This window comes from Dromaius novaehollandiae, chromosome 2 (genome assembly GCF_036370855.1).
Source record: "Dromaius novaehollandiae isolate bDroNov1 chromosome 2, bDroNov1.hap1, whole genome shotgun sequence".
Classification (NCBI taxonomy): domain Eukaryota; kingdom Metazoa; phylum Chordata; class Aves; order Casuariiformes; family Dromaiidae; genus Dromaius; species Dromaius novaehollandiae.
In genome coordinates, this window is record NC_088099.1 from 6,946,324 (window position 1) to 6,966,761 (window position 20,438).

The following is a 20,438-nucleotide window of genomic DNA, read 5'->3' on the forward strand; positions in this document are numbered from 1 at the left end:
ATTAAAGCATAGACAGACCAAATTAGATAAAAAGAGGAATATATTAAGAAATAGAATAGTGTCAGTGTTTATTTTGGAGAAGAACTAGAGAAGAAAATTGGCCAACATGTTGAGATTGTGGAGTTCACTCGAAGGAAGCATAGGCAATTACAAAAGCTCCTCAGAGACTTCAGAAACAATGTGACTGAGTCACTTAGTTTGGAGCAGGAATACTAATCTAAAAAGCCAGAAAGCAAAAACTTGAAGTACTGTCAGAGATTCATAACAATAATATAAAGAAGAGGATTCAAAATAGAGAATGTAAAGAAATGCAGCAATGAAAAACACTCAGAAGAAAAATCGGAAAAAATGAATTCAGTGCTGTTTATCAGGACACCAAAGTAGATAATCAAAAGGGGTTATATGCCATTTCTGTTCTTCCTGAAGAGTAAAAGTTTGCTCTGGATTCTCTGAGAGGGATTTTAATGTTTTGAAAGACAAGCAGAGAGCCTCTGAAATGTATCAGCTTCCCCTTGTGCTTTTGAACCTTTTTTGTATGAATGAAAAAAACCAAAACTGGTGGAACCCCTTGAAAGGGTAATATAGTAAGGAATCCTCTGTTATCACAGAGGAAATAGCTGAGAGGCTTAGTTATGATGTGCAAAGAAAGATAAGAACTCAGTATTCAGTTTTTCTGAGCCCCTTCTAGCTTTAGATAACTGTGTGCCACAGGCACAGGAGACGTTGTGCTTCTGTAGAAGCCTTGGGATGTGCTCCAGCTCTGGTCTTCTATTCCAGGGTGGCATGGTATCTGGACTAAATGGTAACTCCTTAGTTTCTCTCAGCTACCAAGGGAAGGAATCTTTTCTCATTTACCTTCCCAACTCCCTTGTTTTGATTTTATAAAGGGAAAAAAGATCGATTTATAAACTTCTGGGGAGTCATCAGGCTGACCCAAAATCATGCGATAACGCCTGATTTTAGGTTGACCTTTGAGGAAACATACACTATACCCTGGGGTACAGGAACTCCTCCTCTTAGCTGCCCACTCAAGACTCGCATGTGCTTTTCTGATCTACCACTGTGGTCACAAGTGCCATCTTGTATCTCTTTAAATTTTTCTCATAAGGAAATACCTATTCTATTCAGGTCCTGACCAAGCTGGAAAGGGCAGAAGTTCCTAACAGAGCTCTCCAAGTCCTGTACCCATAACTGTGGACCCTACTCTTTGTCTGGAGCACTGGCAGGCAGCTGAACCCCCTCTTTCCTTCTGCCCACCTAGTGACCCCATCTGCAACAGCAGTGAATGGCGCTGGGAGATTACTTGAGAAGTAGATAAGGTTCTGGTTTCTTGATCCAAACTCCTCATTCATGGTCTTTGGACTTCTATCAGTCCCCACAGCCTCCTGAGAGATACTTGAAAATAAGGGAAAAAACACAAAAGCTTGGGTCAGCACCTTTAAGCAGGTTGCTACTCCAGACAACAGTTCCTACAGCTCCATCAGTATCAAACCTACTCTCAGTGCCAGTCATCCCAGCAGCCATGGTTATGGAGGGTTTCCCAGATACTCTTTCCTGTTTAGCAAGTCTCAAGCTTACTCCTTTGTTCATCAGTGTAGACACATCCAAAGGAAAAAGCCATCCCTAGAGTCCATCTCCAGCACTGAGTTCAACTTGGGTTTCCTCTCAGAGCTCTTTCTCCATGGTTCAAAGCTTTTCTCCAGAGTCCACATTGCCTTGGGGAGAGAACCTCTGCAGGAACCATAGACATCTTTCCTTAATGCTACTAGAGAAGACTGATGCTGAGGAATGCAATGCTCAGCAAGGTCTTTGAGGCATCGCTGCCAAGACACCCAGGTCATATACTTTCTAGTATCTAGAATTGCCATGGTGTGTGTATTAGAGACAGTGAGCAGCTGGCACTGATGGATAGGATAGAAGCAGACACTGGGTACTGCAGCGTATCTTGTTATTCCTCCCAGGATTTCTCAAATAAAGGACTAGTCACACCCCTGGGCTCTCTCTAGGTTACATAGTTTTGCTCAGCTTCCCAGACTCTGGAGTCTACCGTAGAAATGTCTGTGGAACCCATGCAGGACCTACTTGTATTTCATGTTGTCATATTGTGCTTCCTCGGACATATGTCAGATGCTCCTGGACCAGCTCATTTACTCTGATGGGCTTCTTTCCTGTTCTATGACTGCTAGGAAGAGATCTAAGCCTCATACAAACTAAGGATTTCCCACCTATTTTACTCAACACTGCTCACTCCTTCCATTGTTTTAATGGCTCCTGCAGTTGGAGGAAATGCCAGGCAACTTAGTAACGCAAGAGACAAAAGCCATGTGTCTGGGTTCAGTGGGAAAAATCAGACTGAGAAATCTCTTCCATTTAAGTTCGTCACTTACTAAGTCGTAGCATTTATACAGCATACAACAGTGACATTGAATAGTCCCTGCCTGACTGTCAAGAAGGGGGCTTTCTCTGCACTGTCTTTAATAGCTTAATTCAGTGACAGCAACTTCATCTAAGCTACTGCAGGTGCCTCTGGTTTCTCAGTTTAGCTACTGATCATAACTGTTGCGGTAAGGTGGAATACCTGCTTAGCCTCTTCTCTTCTCACAGTAGAGATGCCGGTTGAAAATCTGCCTTTCGATGGGCCAAGTCTATTTCAGGGTAAACAAGAGTATTTTTCAGTTCTTTCCATTAATTGAAGTGACCAGTTTTTCACAATATCTACACCAAACCCTAAGGAGAAGGCTTGTTTTGATCTTTCTTATCAGAAGTTATCCCACTCTGGTTTTGCCTCAAGTGAATAAAGCTTACAATTGCAAACCGGAGGGAGGTGAGGGACAGTAGTGCAAGGAAGATTTGGGCAAAACTAATTCATCTCCCAGCCTTCTCAGCAGGACTATTCTTTGCCTGTATGAGTGGAGTGTGGGAGGCAGGATGGTTGAAGCATACAGATAGAATTAGGGTAGAAGATCTTGATGTCAAGTGCCAGTGGCATAGTCCACCCAAAGTTAAAAGGGGTGCACGGCTAGCTCATCTGGGAAAAACTGGCAAGTAACTTTTTCATAGCTGCAATAGGGGAGTGCAATCAATAAATCCATGAGGGACTATTTGCAGACACTAATGATGACAAACAGAGGAAACCGAAGTTGTAGATGCAGCAGTGACCATGTATAAGAATGGAAGAAAGAAAAAAGTACCAAATAGTGATAGTTTACATTCACAGCAGTATGTGACCAAATTGTTGTGCTGTCAGCTACTTTTAGGAACTCTTCTAATAATTTAGAACTACCAGCTGACTGAAAAACTGTGAGCATAGTTCCAATACTTACAAAGATTTCTAGGAAAGCAACGGCAAATAGCAAGCTTAAGAGCCCGCCTTAGGAAAAGGTTGTGGTGTCTAAATTAAAGATGTATCTGATGAAGTGAAGCTTTATGAATGTGTGAGTCAGAGTGGATTGAAAGATATATGATGTCAGACATATCACTAATTTAGAGAGAGAAAAAGATGTACCAATAGACTGAATGTAGTTGATTCACATGACTGATGACTGTAGAATCTTTAATGTAATTTATGTATTCCATTACTAGAATGGATTATTGACTAGTGAGTAAGTAGAAATCTGAGTTTAAATAGTGTGTTCTTTTGTAAAGTAGGACTCAGTGTGAGTACTGAACACTTGAGGAAAAAACTTTTAAAATATTACAAATATTACAAAATCACTTTTGAAATGCTTGTCTCAAAACCCAGTATTTTATTTTTTAAGCTATCTGTTTTTAAGTACCTTACTTAAGAAACTCTGAAAAGTTCTCATTTTCAAACAGTGCTGTTTACACTTTTTCTCAAAATCAGGATCTTGTAAGGCAAAATTAAAAATCTGTGATTTCTTTTAGACAATTCTGTCCAGGATGTTGAAATAAAAACTGGAATATTAAGGAGTTATGAGCCTTTTACTGACTACTTTCTGGCATTCATTTCATGACAGCAATTTTCCTTTTCTTCTGAAGCCAAACTGTGTGGTTACCCAAGGTCTGAAACAAAGGGTTAATTAAAAAAAAAAAAATCCAGATAAAGTTGAATGTAACATCTGCATTGCCATCTTCAGCTAGACCTGGAAGACCTATGGTTGCTTCAGGTTCTATATTTAGAAAGGTGTACAAATGTGTTAACTTTAGGTCTAGGTCTTAGGGATCCTAGGTCCCCTAGCTGCCCAGTCTTTGCAGCTTCCAATTACATCCAGCAGTGCAATAGAAGCGATTTGAAGAAGGAACCTTCTGAGGTGGCCTCTGGAGTAGCCGTTTCATTTTCTACCCCTTAATCAGACTAGGCAGCCCAGGTAAATCTCTTTATGCCAGCCAAGTTTTTCTGACTGCTCAGAGCCGGTAAATCAGGAGCAGTTCCATATCATTTGCCAACCTGAAATAATTCTAGAGTCATTTCACAGCCTCCTTTTTGATGTCCTAGATGTAGTGCGCTACTGAAACAAATGGGCATGAATGTTGTGAGACATATGTAGATATGTGTATACATAAAACTATATATTTATGTGTGTGTGTATATATATAAAAATATACATATATGTAAATATATGAGGCATATAATGTCATACATAAATATATACTGTGTGCATGCGCATATGTGTCTCCTGAACTGGACTATCAAGGGTGTCTGTTCAGGACCATTGAAATGGAGCTGTATGAACAGATTTTCTAGAACTGTATGACCATGGGTCTAAATAGAAAACAGTGGTGTGTAAGTCAGATAAATATAGCAAGCCTGGGGAGAGATGAAGTGTTTGAGGTGTTGTCTGAGGTGGTAATAGAAGACAGTGAGTTTTTGATGAGTAATTATGGAGGTGGGAGGAAAAAGGGAAGCAATAAATCACGTTGAGACTGGAATAGGTGTTTTACTATGTATGATTGTATTTGAACTAATGATTAAGACAAAGAACCTCTCCAGGCTTTCAGACCATGCTTATCAGTGTGGAATCTATTCATGTTACTCCGCAGCTAATTGTAAATATTGTGGCTTTGTTAGGGTGCAGTGATCTTTTGCTAAATAGCTTCATAAATGCTCAAATGTTAATCCTGTGATGTGTTATTAACATGGGTACTGTACCTGTGTACTTCAATATTTTAAGCTACATAGAAAAAGAAAGGCCCTATGGGAGCAATGTAGAGATCAGAGAAACATAGGAATTGGTACCGTTGTATCCAACACAATCTCTTCTCTACAATTCAATAAGAATTTTTTTGTCCTCGTAGTGGAAGAGCAAGTTCCTAATCTTCAAACAGTTTGTAAACAGAAGAGCATATCTTCTAGATACTTTTCTTTAGCTCTCATCACTGCATTACTTAATGCTCACTCTGGAAGGAGAAATCTACTTGAAGAAAGATCTGCCGTAGAGGAATAAAACTGTATATTTCCAGAATTTTTTTTCACCTTCAAACTGTTCATAAACCACTGAAGTAATAAAACACTTGACTAGCAGTCTGTGGTTCAAAGAGGCGTTTGAAAGGGCCTGGTCCATGCACTTTGAAACCTCTCCATGGACTTCTGCTGGCCCTGAGCTCAGCAATAATCAGCCTTGGAAACTGAGTTAGCTCCTGCTCTGAACTCCGAACAGCCCATCCAGGCACACAGTCAGCCCATTGGCAGGGAACAGCTTAGAAACTGCTTTTCCCTATTGCAGTAGTTTTAAGGATTAAATAAAGAACTATCTTCTCCTTTATTGTAAGGTTATACTTTTCATCAACACTGAATTCACCCTACTGAGGTGAAGACGGAGTATGGGAATTGCCAGGCTCAGTCTGACCTAAGCCTACCTAGAGTCTGTGGTATAGAGTGGCACCACACTCTCCATAAGAAAATAGTACAGCTTGAAGTAGATACTTCGCTAAATTTTTGTTAGCTTAACTATTATATCTCTGGATATCCTTATCTACATAAGCAACAAATCTGTCTTTGAATGTTCTGGCCAAAGGGACAGCCTGTGGCAGTAACTGCAGCAGTTGAAATGACAAGTGTAGTGAAAAAATATTTCCTTTATCTTTAGTTCTGCATTTGCTTTTTTTCATTTTCTGAGGGCAAAAAAACATTGTTATCACATTCTGTGTCCGGGAGCACACAAAGCTCCCTGTTCTCATTTTCCAGAATGCATGCTATTTTTGACTCTGGTAGTCACCTCTTTTCTAAGATAAAAGATCTCCATTTTTTTCAATTGCTCTTCATATTAAAGTTTTCCCGGTCGTTCTCGTTACCCACTTCTCAATGCACTCTGATCCTGCAGCTACCCTACTGAAAGGAGTGCTGTGCACTGTCTTCTAGATGAGACAAACCACTGATTTATAAGCTTGTACATCTTTTTCTCTGTATGGTCCTGCATCCTGTTCCTCGTACATCTTAGTATTACGCTTTTGCTCTATCACAGTCTCACAGTAAAAAAATTGTTGGCTGAGAATCCATGAAAACACCCATATGTCTTACCTGAACTGAGAAAGGAAATTTAGAACCTGAGAAGGTTATGGGTGGTTCAGATTTTCTTCTTTTTGTCTTACTTCTCATTTTTACAACATCATATCCCATTCTGCATTTCACTGCTCATTTTCTTTGGTGGGATAGGCCTCTCTAATGTTCCTCATTCAGTCCTGGTCTTGGATTTGATTTACCTGGAAAATAATGTAATATCAGTAGATTTTTGTCACCTCTCTGCTCACCTTCTCTTTCCTTTGCACTTATAAATGTAATAAACTCATGCAGACACAGTCCTCTATTAAACTTCTGAGATATTACACATTGACTTTTCATCCTTAACCTTTGTGTTCTATCTCTCAGTCAGTTTTTGATCCAATTTGTTTGTTTTCTTTTTACCATAGTACAAGCTGGAGTAGTTTCTTCTCTTTTCTGGTGGGTTTAAGCATCTGTCTGTGATCATAAATGCATTCAACCCTTGTAGCAGCTTTTGATTTGATTTCCATTGTGTGAAACCTATCAAAGAAAACCTTCTACAAAACTTCAGAGAGCACACTTAAGATGTGAAGCATACATCTAAACAAGTGGCACTAAATATGTTTTTAGTTATGCACTATACAGCCTACAGTTCTTAAAAGTATAGGCCTGCGTGACTGGTCAGACACAGAGATGTGGAATGAGATTATTTGAAGACTGTTAAAAGCCAGCATACATATTTATTGCTAGCCGTTGTCTTCTGTTTCATCCTCTCTGCCGCAGAGACACGGGGTGGCATAATGCAGTCAGAGGCATCTTGAGACCTCGTGGACGCAGCACAGCCCCCAACCCAATTTGACAGCCCTGGTGGAGTGTCCAAATTCTCTGCTCCCCCTCTGGCCTGCAGCTCCGAATGCTCCTGACATTCATTTCCTTCCCTCGGCCCTTACTGGCAGGATTTTCTGGATATTGAGGATCTGGGAGGCTTTTAGCTTTGTACTAATGCACTGAAGTGATCTATAGCAGAGGGTTCGATTTGATATTTTTTACTGGCTTTTTCTCAAAGAAGGGAAAACATAAGTTATCAAAATGGGAAAAAATTCTTTTCTGTGAATGTATGGAAATTACATCCTTGGCTTGTGCTGAGCGTGGGGAGCAGCAGTCTACCCTGACAGGAGCCTACCAGTGGCACTCGAGCAGAAGGAGAGCAGTTCCCACCAGAAGCTTGTTGCGTGTTTTCCTAGGACCTCCTCCAGCACCTCTGTATCTCGTGCAGGCTGGCTGTTGCCCAGAGAAGGCCCTGAGTCCAGGGCTCTGTAGCTACCATGAAGGTAGTCCATTTGTACAGGAGACCTTCAGAAGAAGTTGGCCGCTTGGACTCTGCCGCCCGCCTCATGTCCTCGTGATTAACTCCTTGTGTTCCTTTCTTATGTCAAGTTTGGAAAATGTCATTAGCGCTGGTTACAGGGTCAAGGGGCAGGAGATGGGATGGAAGGAGGTGCCCAGAGGAGTGTGAGGGAAGGAGACACCTGGATGAAAAGCTGTAGGGAAGAGCAGGGTGCCCCAGAGCCAGCAGCACCCGGCAGAAGGGAGGACATCAGCAAATGCCAGGGGAGAGGAGAGGCACATCCCCTGTCGGAGGGTGAGCAACAGGAGAATAACTGATTATTATAATTATTTGCTACCCCTTTTATCAGGAAAGAACTGACTGGCAGTGCCATTTATTCCCGAGCATTCTTTCCTAATAATACCCTTAATACAGTATGTTCCATTGCTTTTGTGAGAGGCATGTTTTTCATCTTCAAACTCAATTTCATTTATTAGAGATTTCACTGTGTGTGACACAGTGTGCACACAGCAAGTGCAGTAAGGATTCATTTTAATTATATGTATTACCAGAGGTACAGTGTGTTTGTGCCGGTGGGCGAAAGGGCGAGGAGGGAGTGTTATCTATTTTGTTTCTGTGTCACGTATCGCAACTGTAAGAGGATGGGGCTTTCTGAATTGCATTGTAAATTTGGAATATGGACATTTGTTGGCTGTCAGTGCTCTGTGCCAGCAGTAGTGCAGAGAGAAAGTCTCCCAACCAGCATGCACTCGTGTGGCTGGAATAAATAGTCTGAGATAACAGACACCTCTCTGAAGTTTTTGTTAGAAAGTCAGCCAGAGGACTCTGCTCTGGGCAGTGACTAATGATATGTGAATGCTGCTCATTATGCAAGTGTGCTAATATATATATTTTTCAAATCAGAATGAATTAAATATGTTGCAAGATGAATCAAAATATTGTTTGATCTGGGTCTTACAAGGAGGAATGGAAGCTAGACCCAGGAACTATTCATTATAGGCTGACACTAACCATTTTCATTTTTCTGAACTGGGAAACATATAACTTTCCTTTGGATAGAAATGAGGAGGACTTTCTACCCTGCAGCTGTACACAACTGGCTTTCTGTTCAGTGGTGTAATGTGGATGTGGAAAGTATAACATTGAGAATATTTTTAATTGCAATAAATTATCTATTTTTCAGGAAGTTTACAGGAAGGGTTTTTTAAGCTTGGCAGGTGGAGCCATTTGAGTATTTGCTCAGACAGCTCTACTAGAGCTTGGCTAGTTACCTCACCCTGTGCACTGCTTGCTGCGTAGGTGTGGAAGGGAACAGTGTAGAAACTTGAAAGATATTGATACTTTGGAAATAGGGTAGAATAGAGCAACTTACGGTGTTATATGAAAGGAAATGTGCTGAGGTATGCTCATCTTCCTAATACTGTTGCAAGAGTAAACTTTAAGGTACCACTAATGGCCATGGTTATATCAGGGCTGCTATCAAGCTTCTTTGTGTCCCTGGGCATCCAGGAGCTCTGAGGATGTGGGAGAGATTAGAGTTATAAGGGGGGAAAGTTAGATGTTCAAACTAGAGCACTTGGGAGCTAAGGGGACATTGAAATTCTTGAAATTCTCAGTCTCAGTTATACCAATGCCAAGCCAGTAAAGCATCATCCAACTGAATCACTCTAGGTTAAAGCAAATGTAACTGAGAGCTGGATTAGTGGCCATTTTTTCTTGGACTGTGTTTAGTATTAGGTCTTTTTCCTGCTGAAGGGGAAGAGCAGACTTTCCCCCCCTCCACAGTCGTCATGTTTTGCTGTCTGGGCTCCATATCACATCTAAAGAAAACAATAAACAGCAGCAGCGGTTCTGCCAAATAATAATGTAGGTATAAAGTAAAGTATAACAAGTGTGATGACTGATACTTGTTATTAACCCTTTCCCCCAAACAACTAAGGGAATTCATTAGAGTAGTGTTAACTCTGATGCTGCAGTTGTTTTCATATTAGATAACATCAACGCCAAGGAAGATGTGAGCAACATTTAGACACATACTGTAAGTATTTATTGGCAACAGAACCAGCCTAAAAAAAGTAATACTAAGTCAGGAGCTATGGGGATATGGAGTCTTACTATGTTTTTATAGGGCTCAGGCTTGATAAAAATGTGCATATGTTTTGGAAAAGATAGCATCTGGTTATTGGAAAATACATTTCTGTTGAATTTTTGACTGCTGAGTGCTGTCAGGAAATGTTTCATATTATTGAAAATTAGATAGGTTTATCTGGCATCAGTGGAGCGAATAATATGTGACCAACCAAAAACTGATATGAAGCCAGTGTAATTCTGAGCATTTTTATTTTTATTTTAGTATGATCAGGTAGTTATCTTAATCTATAAATTCCTACAGGAAGGTTCCTAAGAGGCATCTTATATGACATAATTTTGACATCAACATTTTACTAAAGCAGGTAGAAAAATATCAAACTTTCACTTTGAAAAAAAAAGTCCTATTGTGTAAAGATTATGTACACATATGCATGCATGAAAACTCCATTGTTTTGGCTTGATTTTACTTAAAACATTGAAAAAAAATTCTAGCACAGAGGTTTTCTGTTTTGTATTTTCTCTACTCTTTTCTTTTCCTGTTTTGTTTCCTACTCTTCCCAACTAACGAGCAGAAACTTTTAAGTGAAAAAACTAAGAAAACAAAAAAATCAAACCAAGACAATGAAAAAGTCATTGCTTTTTTCATAAGGTATTTATTGGTTTGAACAGTCTATGCTTCAGAGATAAACTAACATAAATGAAAAAGGAGTTTTATGCTCTCTGTTCATGTTAGAGTTAACTGGTAGAAAGCCAAGGTTGTGAGTTAACATGGTACTAAGGTAGTTTGTTCTAAAAGCAAGAGTCATGGCTGCTTCTTAAAGACCTCTTATACCATTGCATGCCTGATAGAAGTCCAAACCAACTTGCTTTGAATGACAAATTGACTTTTGTGAGCATTTTTGATAATACAACAATTTTTCTCTTCAAGCATAATACTCTAATCCCCCCTTCATTTATCAGTAGTGAATTAGTAATTAGCTCTTCTTCAGACTGAAATTTGGCACGGTCACTGCAAGACTTCATTGCACAGTTGCAGACTCCATGGTGTAGATAATCTCTCCCAGCAGCACTGAAGCACTGATTCCTCAGCATGCATTTCATAGAGCTCTTTGGCATCTACTATATTGCTTGTTTTAGAAATGTAAATGTTTAAGTCAGCAGCAGATGACAGAGTTTTGTGTGTTCTTAAGATTTGAAAGCTCACCCACACCACTGTTTCTTGCTTGAACACACATCTCCCCTCCTTCCTTGCTTCCATGCTCTGACTCCATGCTAATCTCTTGGCTCAGCTGACCAGGAGTTGTTGGTTCAGTCTTCAATGGACTGGCGCTGTGTTCCAGGGCTGCAGTCATACTTAAAAGAAAGAGGTCGACACATAGCGAGGAAGAGTTGTATAGCATCACTCAGGGACTTGAAACAAAAAAGATAAGCAAAAAGACAAGACAAGCGTAAGGCACAGAGATCATAGCTAGAGATGTGATGAATTCAAGGATTCAGGTTTAAATCAGACTTGGGCTCCTTGTTAGAAGGATACCATAGTTCAACCAAAAGTCATGGCATTCTGCAGGAGTTACTGGGTGAAATTTTAAAGTCTTGTGGGGCAGATCAGCTTAGAGTGCCACTTGTGATCTCAGCATTTAAAGTATGAAAGATTGCAATTCCCAGGGAGTTGTGTATGTTTGCGAAGTTCAGGGTACCCCATGTAGTGATATCATCTCAACAAGGTGCACAACCTCTGCAGCTGATTGTCTGTCTCTATTGTCTATGGCAAGGCTGTCCCATATTTCCCCCTTATCCAAGAGGCTAATGGGTTTGTATCACTAGCTGTACATATCCCAAATAAGACACCATCTGTCCTGAAAACAGCAGAAGTCTTTCACCAGCAGAACTGGGAAGCGATAGCAAATGTAACCCCTCAACCTCCTCTTCTCTGTGGAGATGGTTCACAGATCTTTAACCATATCGAATACCTTTACGTTGCTGTCAGTCAAGATGTTTAGATAGAAAGACCACATATAAGATAAAGTGGAAAAGCATACAGTCTGAGCAGGATATATACTGTGATGACTTGTGAACACCATCACATGCCCTTGTAACCACAAAGCTCATGGACAATAATTCCCTCTTGGCATGCATCAGGGCAGGGCTTTTCCACTGCTCGCAGCTTACTCAGAGAGCCACAGCACATCTGTTCGATGGCTTGAGCCATTGAGCATTCTTTGCATAGCCTGCCTGGATAAGCTGTCACTCTTGATTTTTAAAACATTTCACAACATAGGGTTAGCCTAGAATGGAGAACCTCTTTTGAGCATCATCTGCAGAGGCCCCTCTGCTCACAAACACATGCTGCGTAAGACTGCCACCATCGTGTCCTGTGTCAACAAGGCATCATGTCCTGCTGCAATAAAGCACACCAGTATCTCTATCCTCTATCAATAACCTTTTGGCCTGTCTTGCATTTGTTATGTTTCTAAATCAGTGCTTTTATCCTCTCTTCTTTGCTGCCCTTCAGGTTTGAGAGATGCTCCTTAGAACATTTCTTTCCTTCAGATCCTCTCTTTTTAACTGTTTTTGCCAATCCTTTTGAGAAGTTGGCCTCCTGTTCTGTTTCTCTGAATTTTAGACTTCCCTGTTGGCTGGGGGATAGGAGGGGGAGTGTGTACACAAAGGCTCTCATTAGCCTTGGGATGCTAATTTCCTTAAGCCTCATTGATAGTCAACCAGGGAATGATCTAGAGCACTTAAAATTTAGCTGGCTGCTCTCAGTGTCCCTCGAGAAGTGTCTGTCTCTCTCCATTGGCATTACAGATGGCTGCATAGATAAATATTTGTATTTATGAATACTTCCTTGTTTGATCTTTAAAAGGGTGTGTTTTTATGTTTCTATTGCTTTTCACTGTCTATTTTCTATGGTGAACAGAACCTCTCAGATTGGGGGAATGGGATGCCTTTTTAATATTATTACATTTTTATCTTATAGGTGGTTACCTTTTTAATCTATGAGTCAAGAAATTCTGTCACAAACTTCAATTAATATATATCTCATCTATTCAGAGTCTAAAAGTTATGAGCAAAGTGATTTATTGGTTTCACTAGGCATTGCTGTATGGAATTCAGCAGCATCGTTCTCATTTACAGCAGCTAGGAGCATGCCTATATGATGTTTCCTTCATCCCTACAGCCCTGCTGCCACCTTATTAAATGGGTCAGCTTTTTTAATAGAAAAGGCAGCTACTTAAACAGCTTTTAAAAGATATCTTTGTGTTTTACAACTCAAAAGTTAAAATTAGCAAAACAAGGCAAAAGCATTGAATTCATCAGATCTCTCAATTACTATTCCTATTGTGTATGCTAATGCACATAGATAATACATGTGAATGTTATCATTTTGGGAAAGTACTTGTTAAAAAGTAGTTTCTTCATTTCCGTTGCAGTGAACTACTTCATAAAAAATGGTACAGAAGATGTGTTACTTTGCGGCAATAGCACTGATGCTGGGTAAGTGCTTTAAAAATATCTTCACTTCTGTTTTATTTTTTTGCCACGTTTTCTTTCAGTTCTGTCCACTTCTCACCAGCACGAAGCAGACATTTCAACTTACTTGTGTCACTAGTAATAAGAGAAAAGATAACAACATAATGCATAGTAAAATGATTTTCTGAACAGCAGGGAAGCGAAGTTTGTATGTGTCACTTATTCAGGCCTAGAATCTTTAGGGGCATTACTACAGCTCTTGTTCAATGCATTTAATTTTCTCCTTAAGAAAGTAGTGACGACTAAGTAATGCTTTGGCTAAGTGGAGAGTATTTTAAAGGAAATTGAAGATGAAACAGAAAAGCTACGGGGAATCTAGATTGATAATGAATTGCTGGCTTTTGGCAAAGGAGGATGAACAAATTAATAAACACAAGTTTCTTGTTAGTCTCCAAACCAACGTGCCTTTGAAGGGGGAAGGTACATACACTGTTGTGCACAGTTCAGGTAGACTATGCGTGTTTCCTTTTCTCAAAGTATAGGCAGCAAAGAGATCCAGAACAATTACTGTAGTATACTGATTTACTCTACGTAAAGGACTTCTTTCATATCCTTGCCACCTGTAGATACAAACTGCTCCTTCTGCATCCAGTCCTCAGCCTCTAAGCGCATTGTCTGGGTGCGCGATTAGATCTGGCAGGTTCCTGTGAACTTGAGGGACAAGGAAGAGCTGAGCTGGGATGGGGAGAGATGGGGTCTCCCGTGGGCCAGAGGAGATTATAATCCATGCAGAGATTCTTGGCTGCTGGAAGTTGTAGGAGAAGGATGAAAGGAAACCTTAGACTGGCGGGATGGATGAGCTTTTGATCTAAATATGAGAGCATGTTTGAAACAAAGGGGTGGAGGCGAGGGCTTGTGTCAGGTTAGGGAAGAAGGTGAAATGATCTCATTTCAGAGGACAATGCTTTAAGTTGGTAGAATTAAATGTGAATGAGTGAAAAAGTTGGGGATTAAAGTAGGAAGAACTTAATGTGAAAACAGGTATGCATGCACAAGGACACAGCAGACAGATGAAGGCAAGAAAAAATATAAACTTGCTTGTGGTCAGGACTGGGAGAAAAGCCATGGGGTGCCAGAGAGAGAAGCTTTGCTTTCTGCTGCCACTGTTTATATCTGTATTTACATAAAACAAAGGATAAACTGAAGTGTCAGCCTTCCCTCTGCATGTCTTGCATGTCTGATCTGTATTGCCAGTCTAATTTAGACTGTAAGCTCCTTGGGCAGAGGGCCATGCTTTCCTCTTTGTTTGTTCCAAGGAAGGTACAATGTCAGCATTCATTAATTAAGTGCTTTGTTGTTTGTAATACATTGCATTTATCCAGGCTCAGGCTGGACTCCAAGCCTACCGGGATATTTCCTGGGGATCCCGGGATTTGGCAGTCTACCTATGGCAGTGGACTTCAGCCTTTGCTAGCCTATTGACAGTAATATTGAGCAAGAAATGTTCAACATGGCAACAATATGCTGCTCATCATGAAATATTATGCATTGTTCTCCCTGATGACCTGAGCTGTGCTGGTGGCAGGCTGCTAATGTCACAAGCAATGTCAAAGTGCTCATTATGTTATGTGTAGTTTGTGAGTCATGGCTGAAGGACTATTGCTCTAGAATTGCCCAAATGACAGAAGGATGTATGGATTTAAGAACTGGGTTTCAGCAAAACCAACCTTGTTTCCTTCCCTAGAAAGTCAATAAATTGTGACATGTCAGCAAGAAGTCCTGCTTACAGCAAGTCCCCTGCAACCCCTAGGGCTTTGGGAGAGTCACATCCCAAAATAGCAAGAGAAGAACTTCCAGACCACCATGAAGAGGAAAACATCACCCCCAGGCCCAGAGTCGTAGCACTTGTTTTGATAGATGTATCAAAGCCATCAGTGTTTGTGCCATTAGGGAGAACCAGTTTTCCCATTGCTCATCAGCTCTTTCCTCTTCAGCTTCTTGCTGACTTAGATAGGTATTTCATACCATAGGTTAAGGATTGGTTTTAAATGCCTAAGAATGGGAGCAAATACTCCCACTGTTTTTTAGCTCAGGGTTAGAAAGTGTTGTATCATCTGCTGTACCTTGCACTGAGTTCCTGCCTATCATCCACTCCCATTATTTAAAGAAATGAAGGTCATTAAGAAGATAATTCTAAGGCCTCAGTGAAGTTAAAGTCATGTATTCATATCTGTTAGGATGGAAAGACCATCATTTACAGGCTGACGTATCTAACAAAGTGGGACTTGTTTTCCCATATCCTTTCATGGTCAAAGCCCAACATGGCCAAAGAGCAAGTGAGTTCAACAGCGAAACACACGGTCTGAAAAGGTGACATCTTTTGTGACAAGCTGCACCACAGGATCAGGGGAGGTGGGTTAGGAGTGAGTGGGTACCTCAGATTGTGGTTCCCCTATCAATTAGCGATGCAATTAATGACGAGTGAGAGCCTCTAAGTTAGGAACCGGCTAATGGGTCAGGTAGAGGAGCAGGGGAAGACAGCTGGCAAGGCAGCGTCTGCAAGTTCATAGCATTTTTGGATCTTGCTGCTGCCCCTGCTCTGGAATAACCTGAATTTATTAGCTTCCGGGGTATGCTGAGGACCCAGAGGAACGTGGGGAAGGGTGGTGTCATGCGTGCACTCCTGCAGGGATTTGTTGTTAGAGTGAGGGATATCTGTGTTGTGGCCGAGATATTAAATCTCGAGGTAATTGACAAAACCACTTTAGTGCATTTTTAAAAGCAAGTTAATGACACTCTGAGGTTTGGCTGGTTGCTGTTATTATAGAAGAGTAAAAAAAAAAATCTAAATAAATCTACTATGGCAATTATTAGGTGATGAGACTCAGATGGTCTGATGTAAGAGTCTTTAGTGATGGAGACTGCAACCTGAGCTGGAACAGCAGGCCAAAATCAGCAGGGAAATGATCATCAGTGGATGCTATATCACAGACAACCTAATTATCTCAAAGGTGGGGGCTTTATTACATTACTAGGAGGGACTGTTTTCTGAACAAGCACCCAAACTGCCAATAAAGCAGGAGGTAATGGATCTAGCTAATATTGATTTTAGTTCAGAAGGGATTTGAATAGATGGATGTCACTCAGCAGCAGCAAACATAACATGTGTCTCCAGTACTTTACCTGGCAGATGGAAGAAAAAATATTTATTTATGGTTTCAGGTGTGCTCAAGCACCCTTGAGGAGCTTCTTTAAAAATCACGTTGCAGAGACACGGCAGGAGTGTCAGGGAGAGGGCATAATTCTTGGCTGCACAGGGCCAACCTGACTGTGGGGTTTCTCATGTGATACCTCAGAAACTTTCTTCCGGATGCCTGAAATTTGATTTTTGTTCACTTAATCAAATAGAACTTTTGTGTTGTTTTTGTTTTGTTTATCCGACTGCATTTTTTCCCCTCGATGTACTGCCGTAACAAGTAGAATTTGCTTTTGTATTTACCAGGAACAAAGAGTCCAGTGGAAACAAGAAGTAATGTTTGGAGTAGAGAGAAAATCAAATGATTGTGATCAAAGATGTTCTTTGGCTCAAAGTGAATGCTGGTGACGCGTGCTCAGTGTTTCACAACAAGCACATTCAGAGCACTACGTTAATGGAAAAATCCTCTGCTCTGAGACGTGTGTCAGAGATTGGTCAGACACTGGAAGTGGCGCTAACAGCAAGCCTCTTTAAACAAAAAATGTGAAGTGGTATTTACAGAATTATTCATATATCTAGTTCTAGTTTTGGAGTTAGATTTGGATGTTCTTTTAGCTATGGCTGCCCTGGGATTTATCCCAGTTGATTCTCTTTGCCATTTCAGCTACTTTGATTCAATTTGGTTAAAATAAATGGGGAAATTTCAGTTACTCTGATTTTTCAAAGGCATTACAAATTCTCCTATTAAGTCTTGCTGTTTAATTCCCAGTTTAGCAGCTCATCCAACTTTGAGCACCTTGTTTGAAGTCCTGAGGAAGGTCCAGTACAATGGTGAAATGGCTGGAAGACCTTAGCTAAAAGCAGGAGCTGAAAGCTGCTCAAGCCTCCATGAAACCCAGTGTTAGCATCAGCCGGGAGAGCATCAGTTTGCAAGCGCTGTGGGAAGAGAAGATGGTAGAGTTGCCCCTTGGCAGCAAGCAGTGCTATACCCTACCGTGCAAAAGTGGCCCTTGAGGGCAAACTTGCCATATATCGACAAGTATTAATGGGGAGCTCTAGGGTGATACTGCCAATGGCAAAACCCGTAGCCAGATCCTTTTTTTACTCTTTTGCAATGTGCTCAAGGACCAGGCCTGGGTACTTCATTCCTGCCCCGAGTGATGGCACATGGTCAACACCAGGCAACATGGCCAGAAAGTCTTCAAAGGGCACATGGGAGACATGGCCTGATCCCTATTTTTAGATGCAACCGAACATCAGCAGCACCTCTGCCAGGTATTGCCCTGCTGCAATCGCTGGACCAATTCCCCTAGAGAGTGGTCTGCGGAAAGCGTTATGCGTCATGCTGCACTGACCGGACTTGTGCCGCCAGTGTAATTACAGCGTGCTCCTTATTGCTGAATATTAACCATTCATTTTGATAAGATGCCCAATACCATGGAGTCTTTCTTCCTGTCAGACTTAAGGGGGCTGCAGCATTTTGGAATTATCTGTCCACAGAAAAGCAAGATATATTTCAGCTCTAAAGCAGTTCCACTTTTATGCTGTTGTAATTTCACCGGGACATTTTCCTACTGTGTTTAGACGGCTGTTTTTCTTCTCCTGAGCCTGAAGGTTCGGAAGAGCAATAGAAACAGCAAGGAAATTTGTCCATTAGGAGAAACAGAAATGGGCAAAATGCTATGAATGTGCAAAGTAAACAAGCAGAAAAAGAGCTACTTACCTCTTTGTTCTTTTCACTTTTTCAGTCCTAACTACAACAGGGAGCCAGCTTTTTCAGCAAAGTATGTGTGTTTTAAGTCAATTGTATCCTCTTCAGATCTCAAGGTCAGACTGCTTAACTTGTTTTTTTTTTCTTCCCTCTCACATGATATGTACTGTATTTTCAGCTCGTGGGCAGGAATAGTCTACAAGATCGTACTGACAATGAAAGTGCATTTGCATAGTGTCTGTACTGATATTACCAAATAGACTAGTGAACAGGAAGGAAAGGCAGCCAGTAAAGCTACTTCAGGATGTAACAAGAAAGCACCTTTGACAACTGCATCCTAGTAACTGTTGCTATAGAAACTTTAGCTACCTTTATCCTCCCTATGACCTTGATTTTTCTTAACAAGGTACATTAATGTAATGTACAGAGTGGGGCAGGATTCTGTACAGTTTTGTAAATCCTGCTGTCACTGAGCTTATTGCTTGTAGGGCCCATAGAAGGGACCATGTGATACAATACTCCACAAAGTTTTTAAGGGAGTCCTAACTCTTTCTACAGCATCACTAGGAAGGAGGGGGGGGAGAAAAAAAGAAAAGCTTTGTATCCTTTTGTTGTGTTGTGGCATTTTACTAAGGTAATTAATACCAGAACATGAAACCACACCAGATACCTGTTTTCGTAGTTACCATGAGTACCAAAAGCAACATTTCCACGCGCAGTTCTCCATGCCAACACGCTGTCGGCAGTACTCAGGGCACGTAGAGCGATGCAGCGCTTTGATCTCTCCAAACTGTAAAAACATTCCTTTGCTTTAATACATCCTCCACGCAGCGGTTTAAAGTTCCTTGCACAGGCTTATCACGCCCTTCGAGGACAGAGATGAAACGCGCTGCACGGAGGAGCGGTGCTGCCGTCAAATGCTTCCCGCGTTGTCCCCACCGCTGCAGCGCTCGGCGGTCCTTGGCAGGCCGAGTGCCTGCAGCAGCCCGCGTGCGCGCCAGAAGAGCGTGGCAGACAGCGTGCTCCTCCACCGCCGTCAGTGCCCGGCTACAAAGCCAGCATGCCGTGCAAGGCGACCCCAGCCGCGCTGGAAATTGCGGACCCGACGCAGGGAATTATGCCCAGAGTCATCGCTTTTATTCCACGGCTGGCAATCAGGACCACCGCAGCTCTGAGCTGCCTGAGCCTAAGCCGGTGTTGTTATCATTTTTATGTGTTGTCTGAGTACCAAAAGGCCTCTGATTGAGGCCTCGTTGTGCTCGGCGCTGGACAAGTAGGGTGAGAAGAGACTGCTTGGCCGGGAGGGGTGGTATTGCAGAGATGCAGTCCATGAACTGGCTGGGATGAAGACCTGGCTTGGTCTTTGTAGTTGCATATATTGTGTTGTTGGGGAGAGTCAGGAACGGGAAAGGTCAGGAGAAACAACTAGTCACAAGTCACCTCTGAAAGGGCAAGTTTTTCTGATGGGGCCCAGTCTGGTAGAGCTTGCATTTGACTTACTTAGGCACGAACGGGCCCATCCCAGGGAATGGGCTACCTGGGAGTGTAGGCACGTGCCTAATGGACTGATGTGTTTGTAACACTTAACAGATTCGGTCCAACAGGGCAGCTGGTGAAAGGTGGGAAAGACCATCGGAGTGAGGAAGGGGCTTCTGTTCCCAAATGTGACTGCTTTAAATATCACCAAAGTGATGGTATTTTGTGAAGAATGAACTGTGTTGCTTAAACTGTTAGAGCTTATGACCCAATTACACCCTGGTTTAATACGCAATATCAGTCCTTCAGACTGTACAGCATATCTTAAATGAGTTTAACTAGATTCTGATGTAAATGGCATAAGCTTTTCTCTCTACTCTTATTGGTTACAATGATATTAGGATGAGGGTGGCTTGCTCATGGTGAGGAAGTCTCTCAGATGCATATAAGAATCACAAGAAAGCAAGTATGTCACCTGAAAGGTGCTGCAGGGGCTGTAGGGGGCAACTTTTTTTATATTATATAGCTACAGATTTTAGAGGCAACATTAATAGTCTCCACTCCTAGGGATCAGTTGCGTATCTGGAAGATCATGTCTCTAGTTAAATAGTGGGAGTAGGGATTAAATCCAAATCCACTCAGTTCTTAAGGATGGGTAGCTATTACCTCTTAGCCAAAGCTGTAATAGGCTCATCAGCCCTGT

At 41.5% G+C, this 20,438-nt stretch overlaps 1 protein-coding gene across 2 annotated transcripts in view; it reads left to right on the forward strand.

Annotated features, from left to right (window-relative positions):
• The window catches only part of LOC112981268 (sodium channel protein type 5 subunit alpha-like), a 164,994-nt gene that overhangs the window by 19,765 nt on the left and 124,791 nt on the right, over positions 1–20,438 (forward strand). For both annotated transcript variants that reach the window (XM_064505711.1, XM_064505712.1), the window contains exon 5: positions 13,313–13,376. In XM_064505711.1, the coding sequence (XP_064361781.1) occupies positions 13,313–13,376 (64 nt within the window). The remainder of the gene's footprint in view (positions 1–13,312; positions 13,377–20,438) is intronic.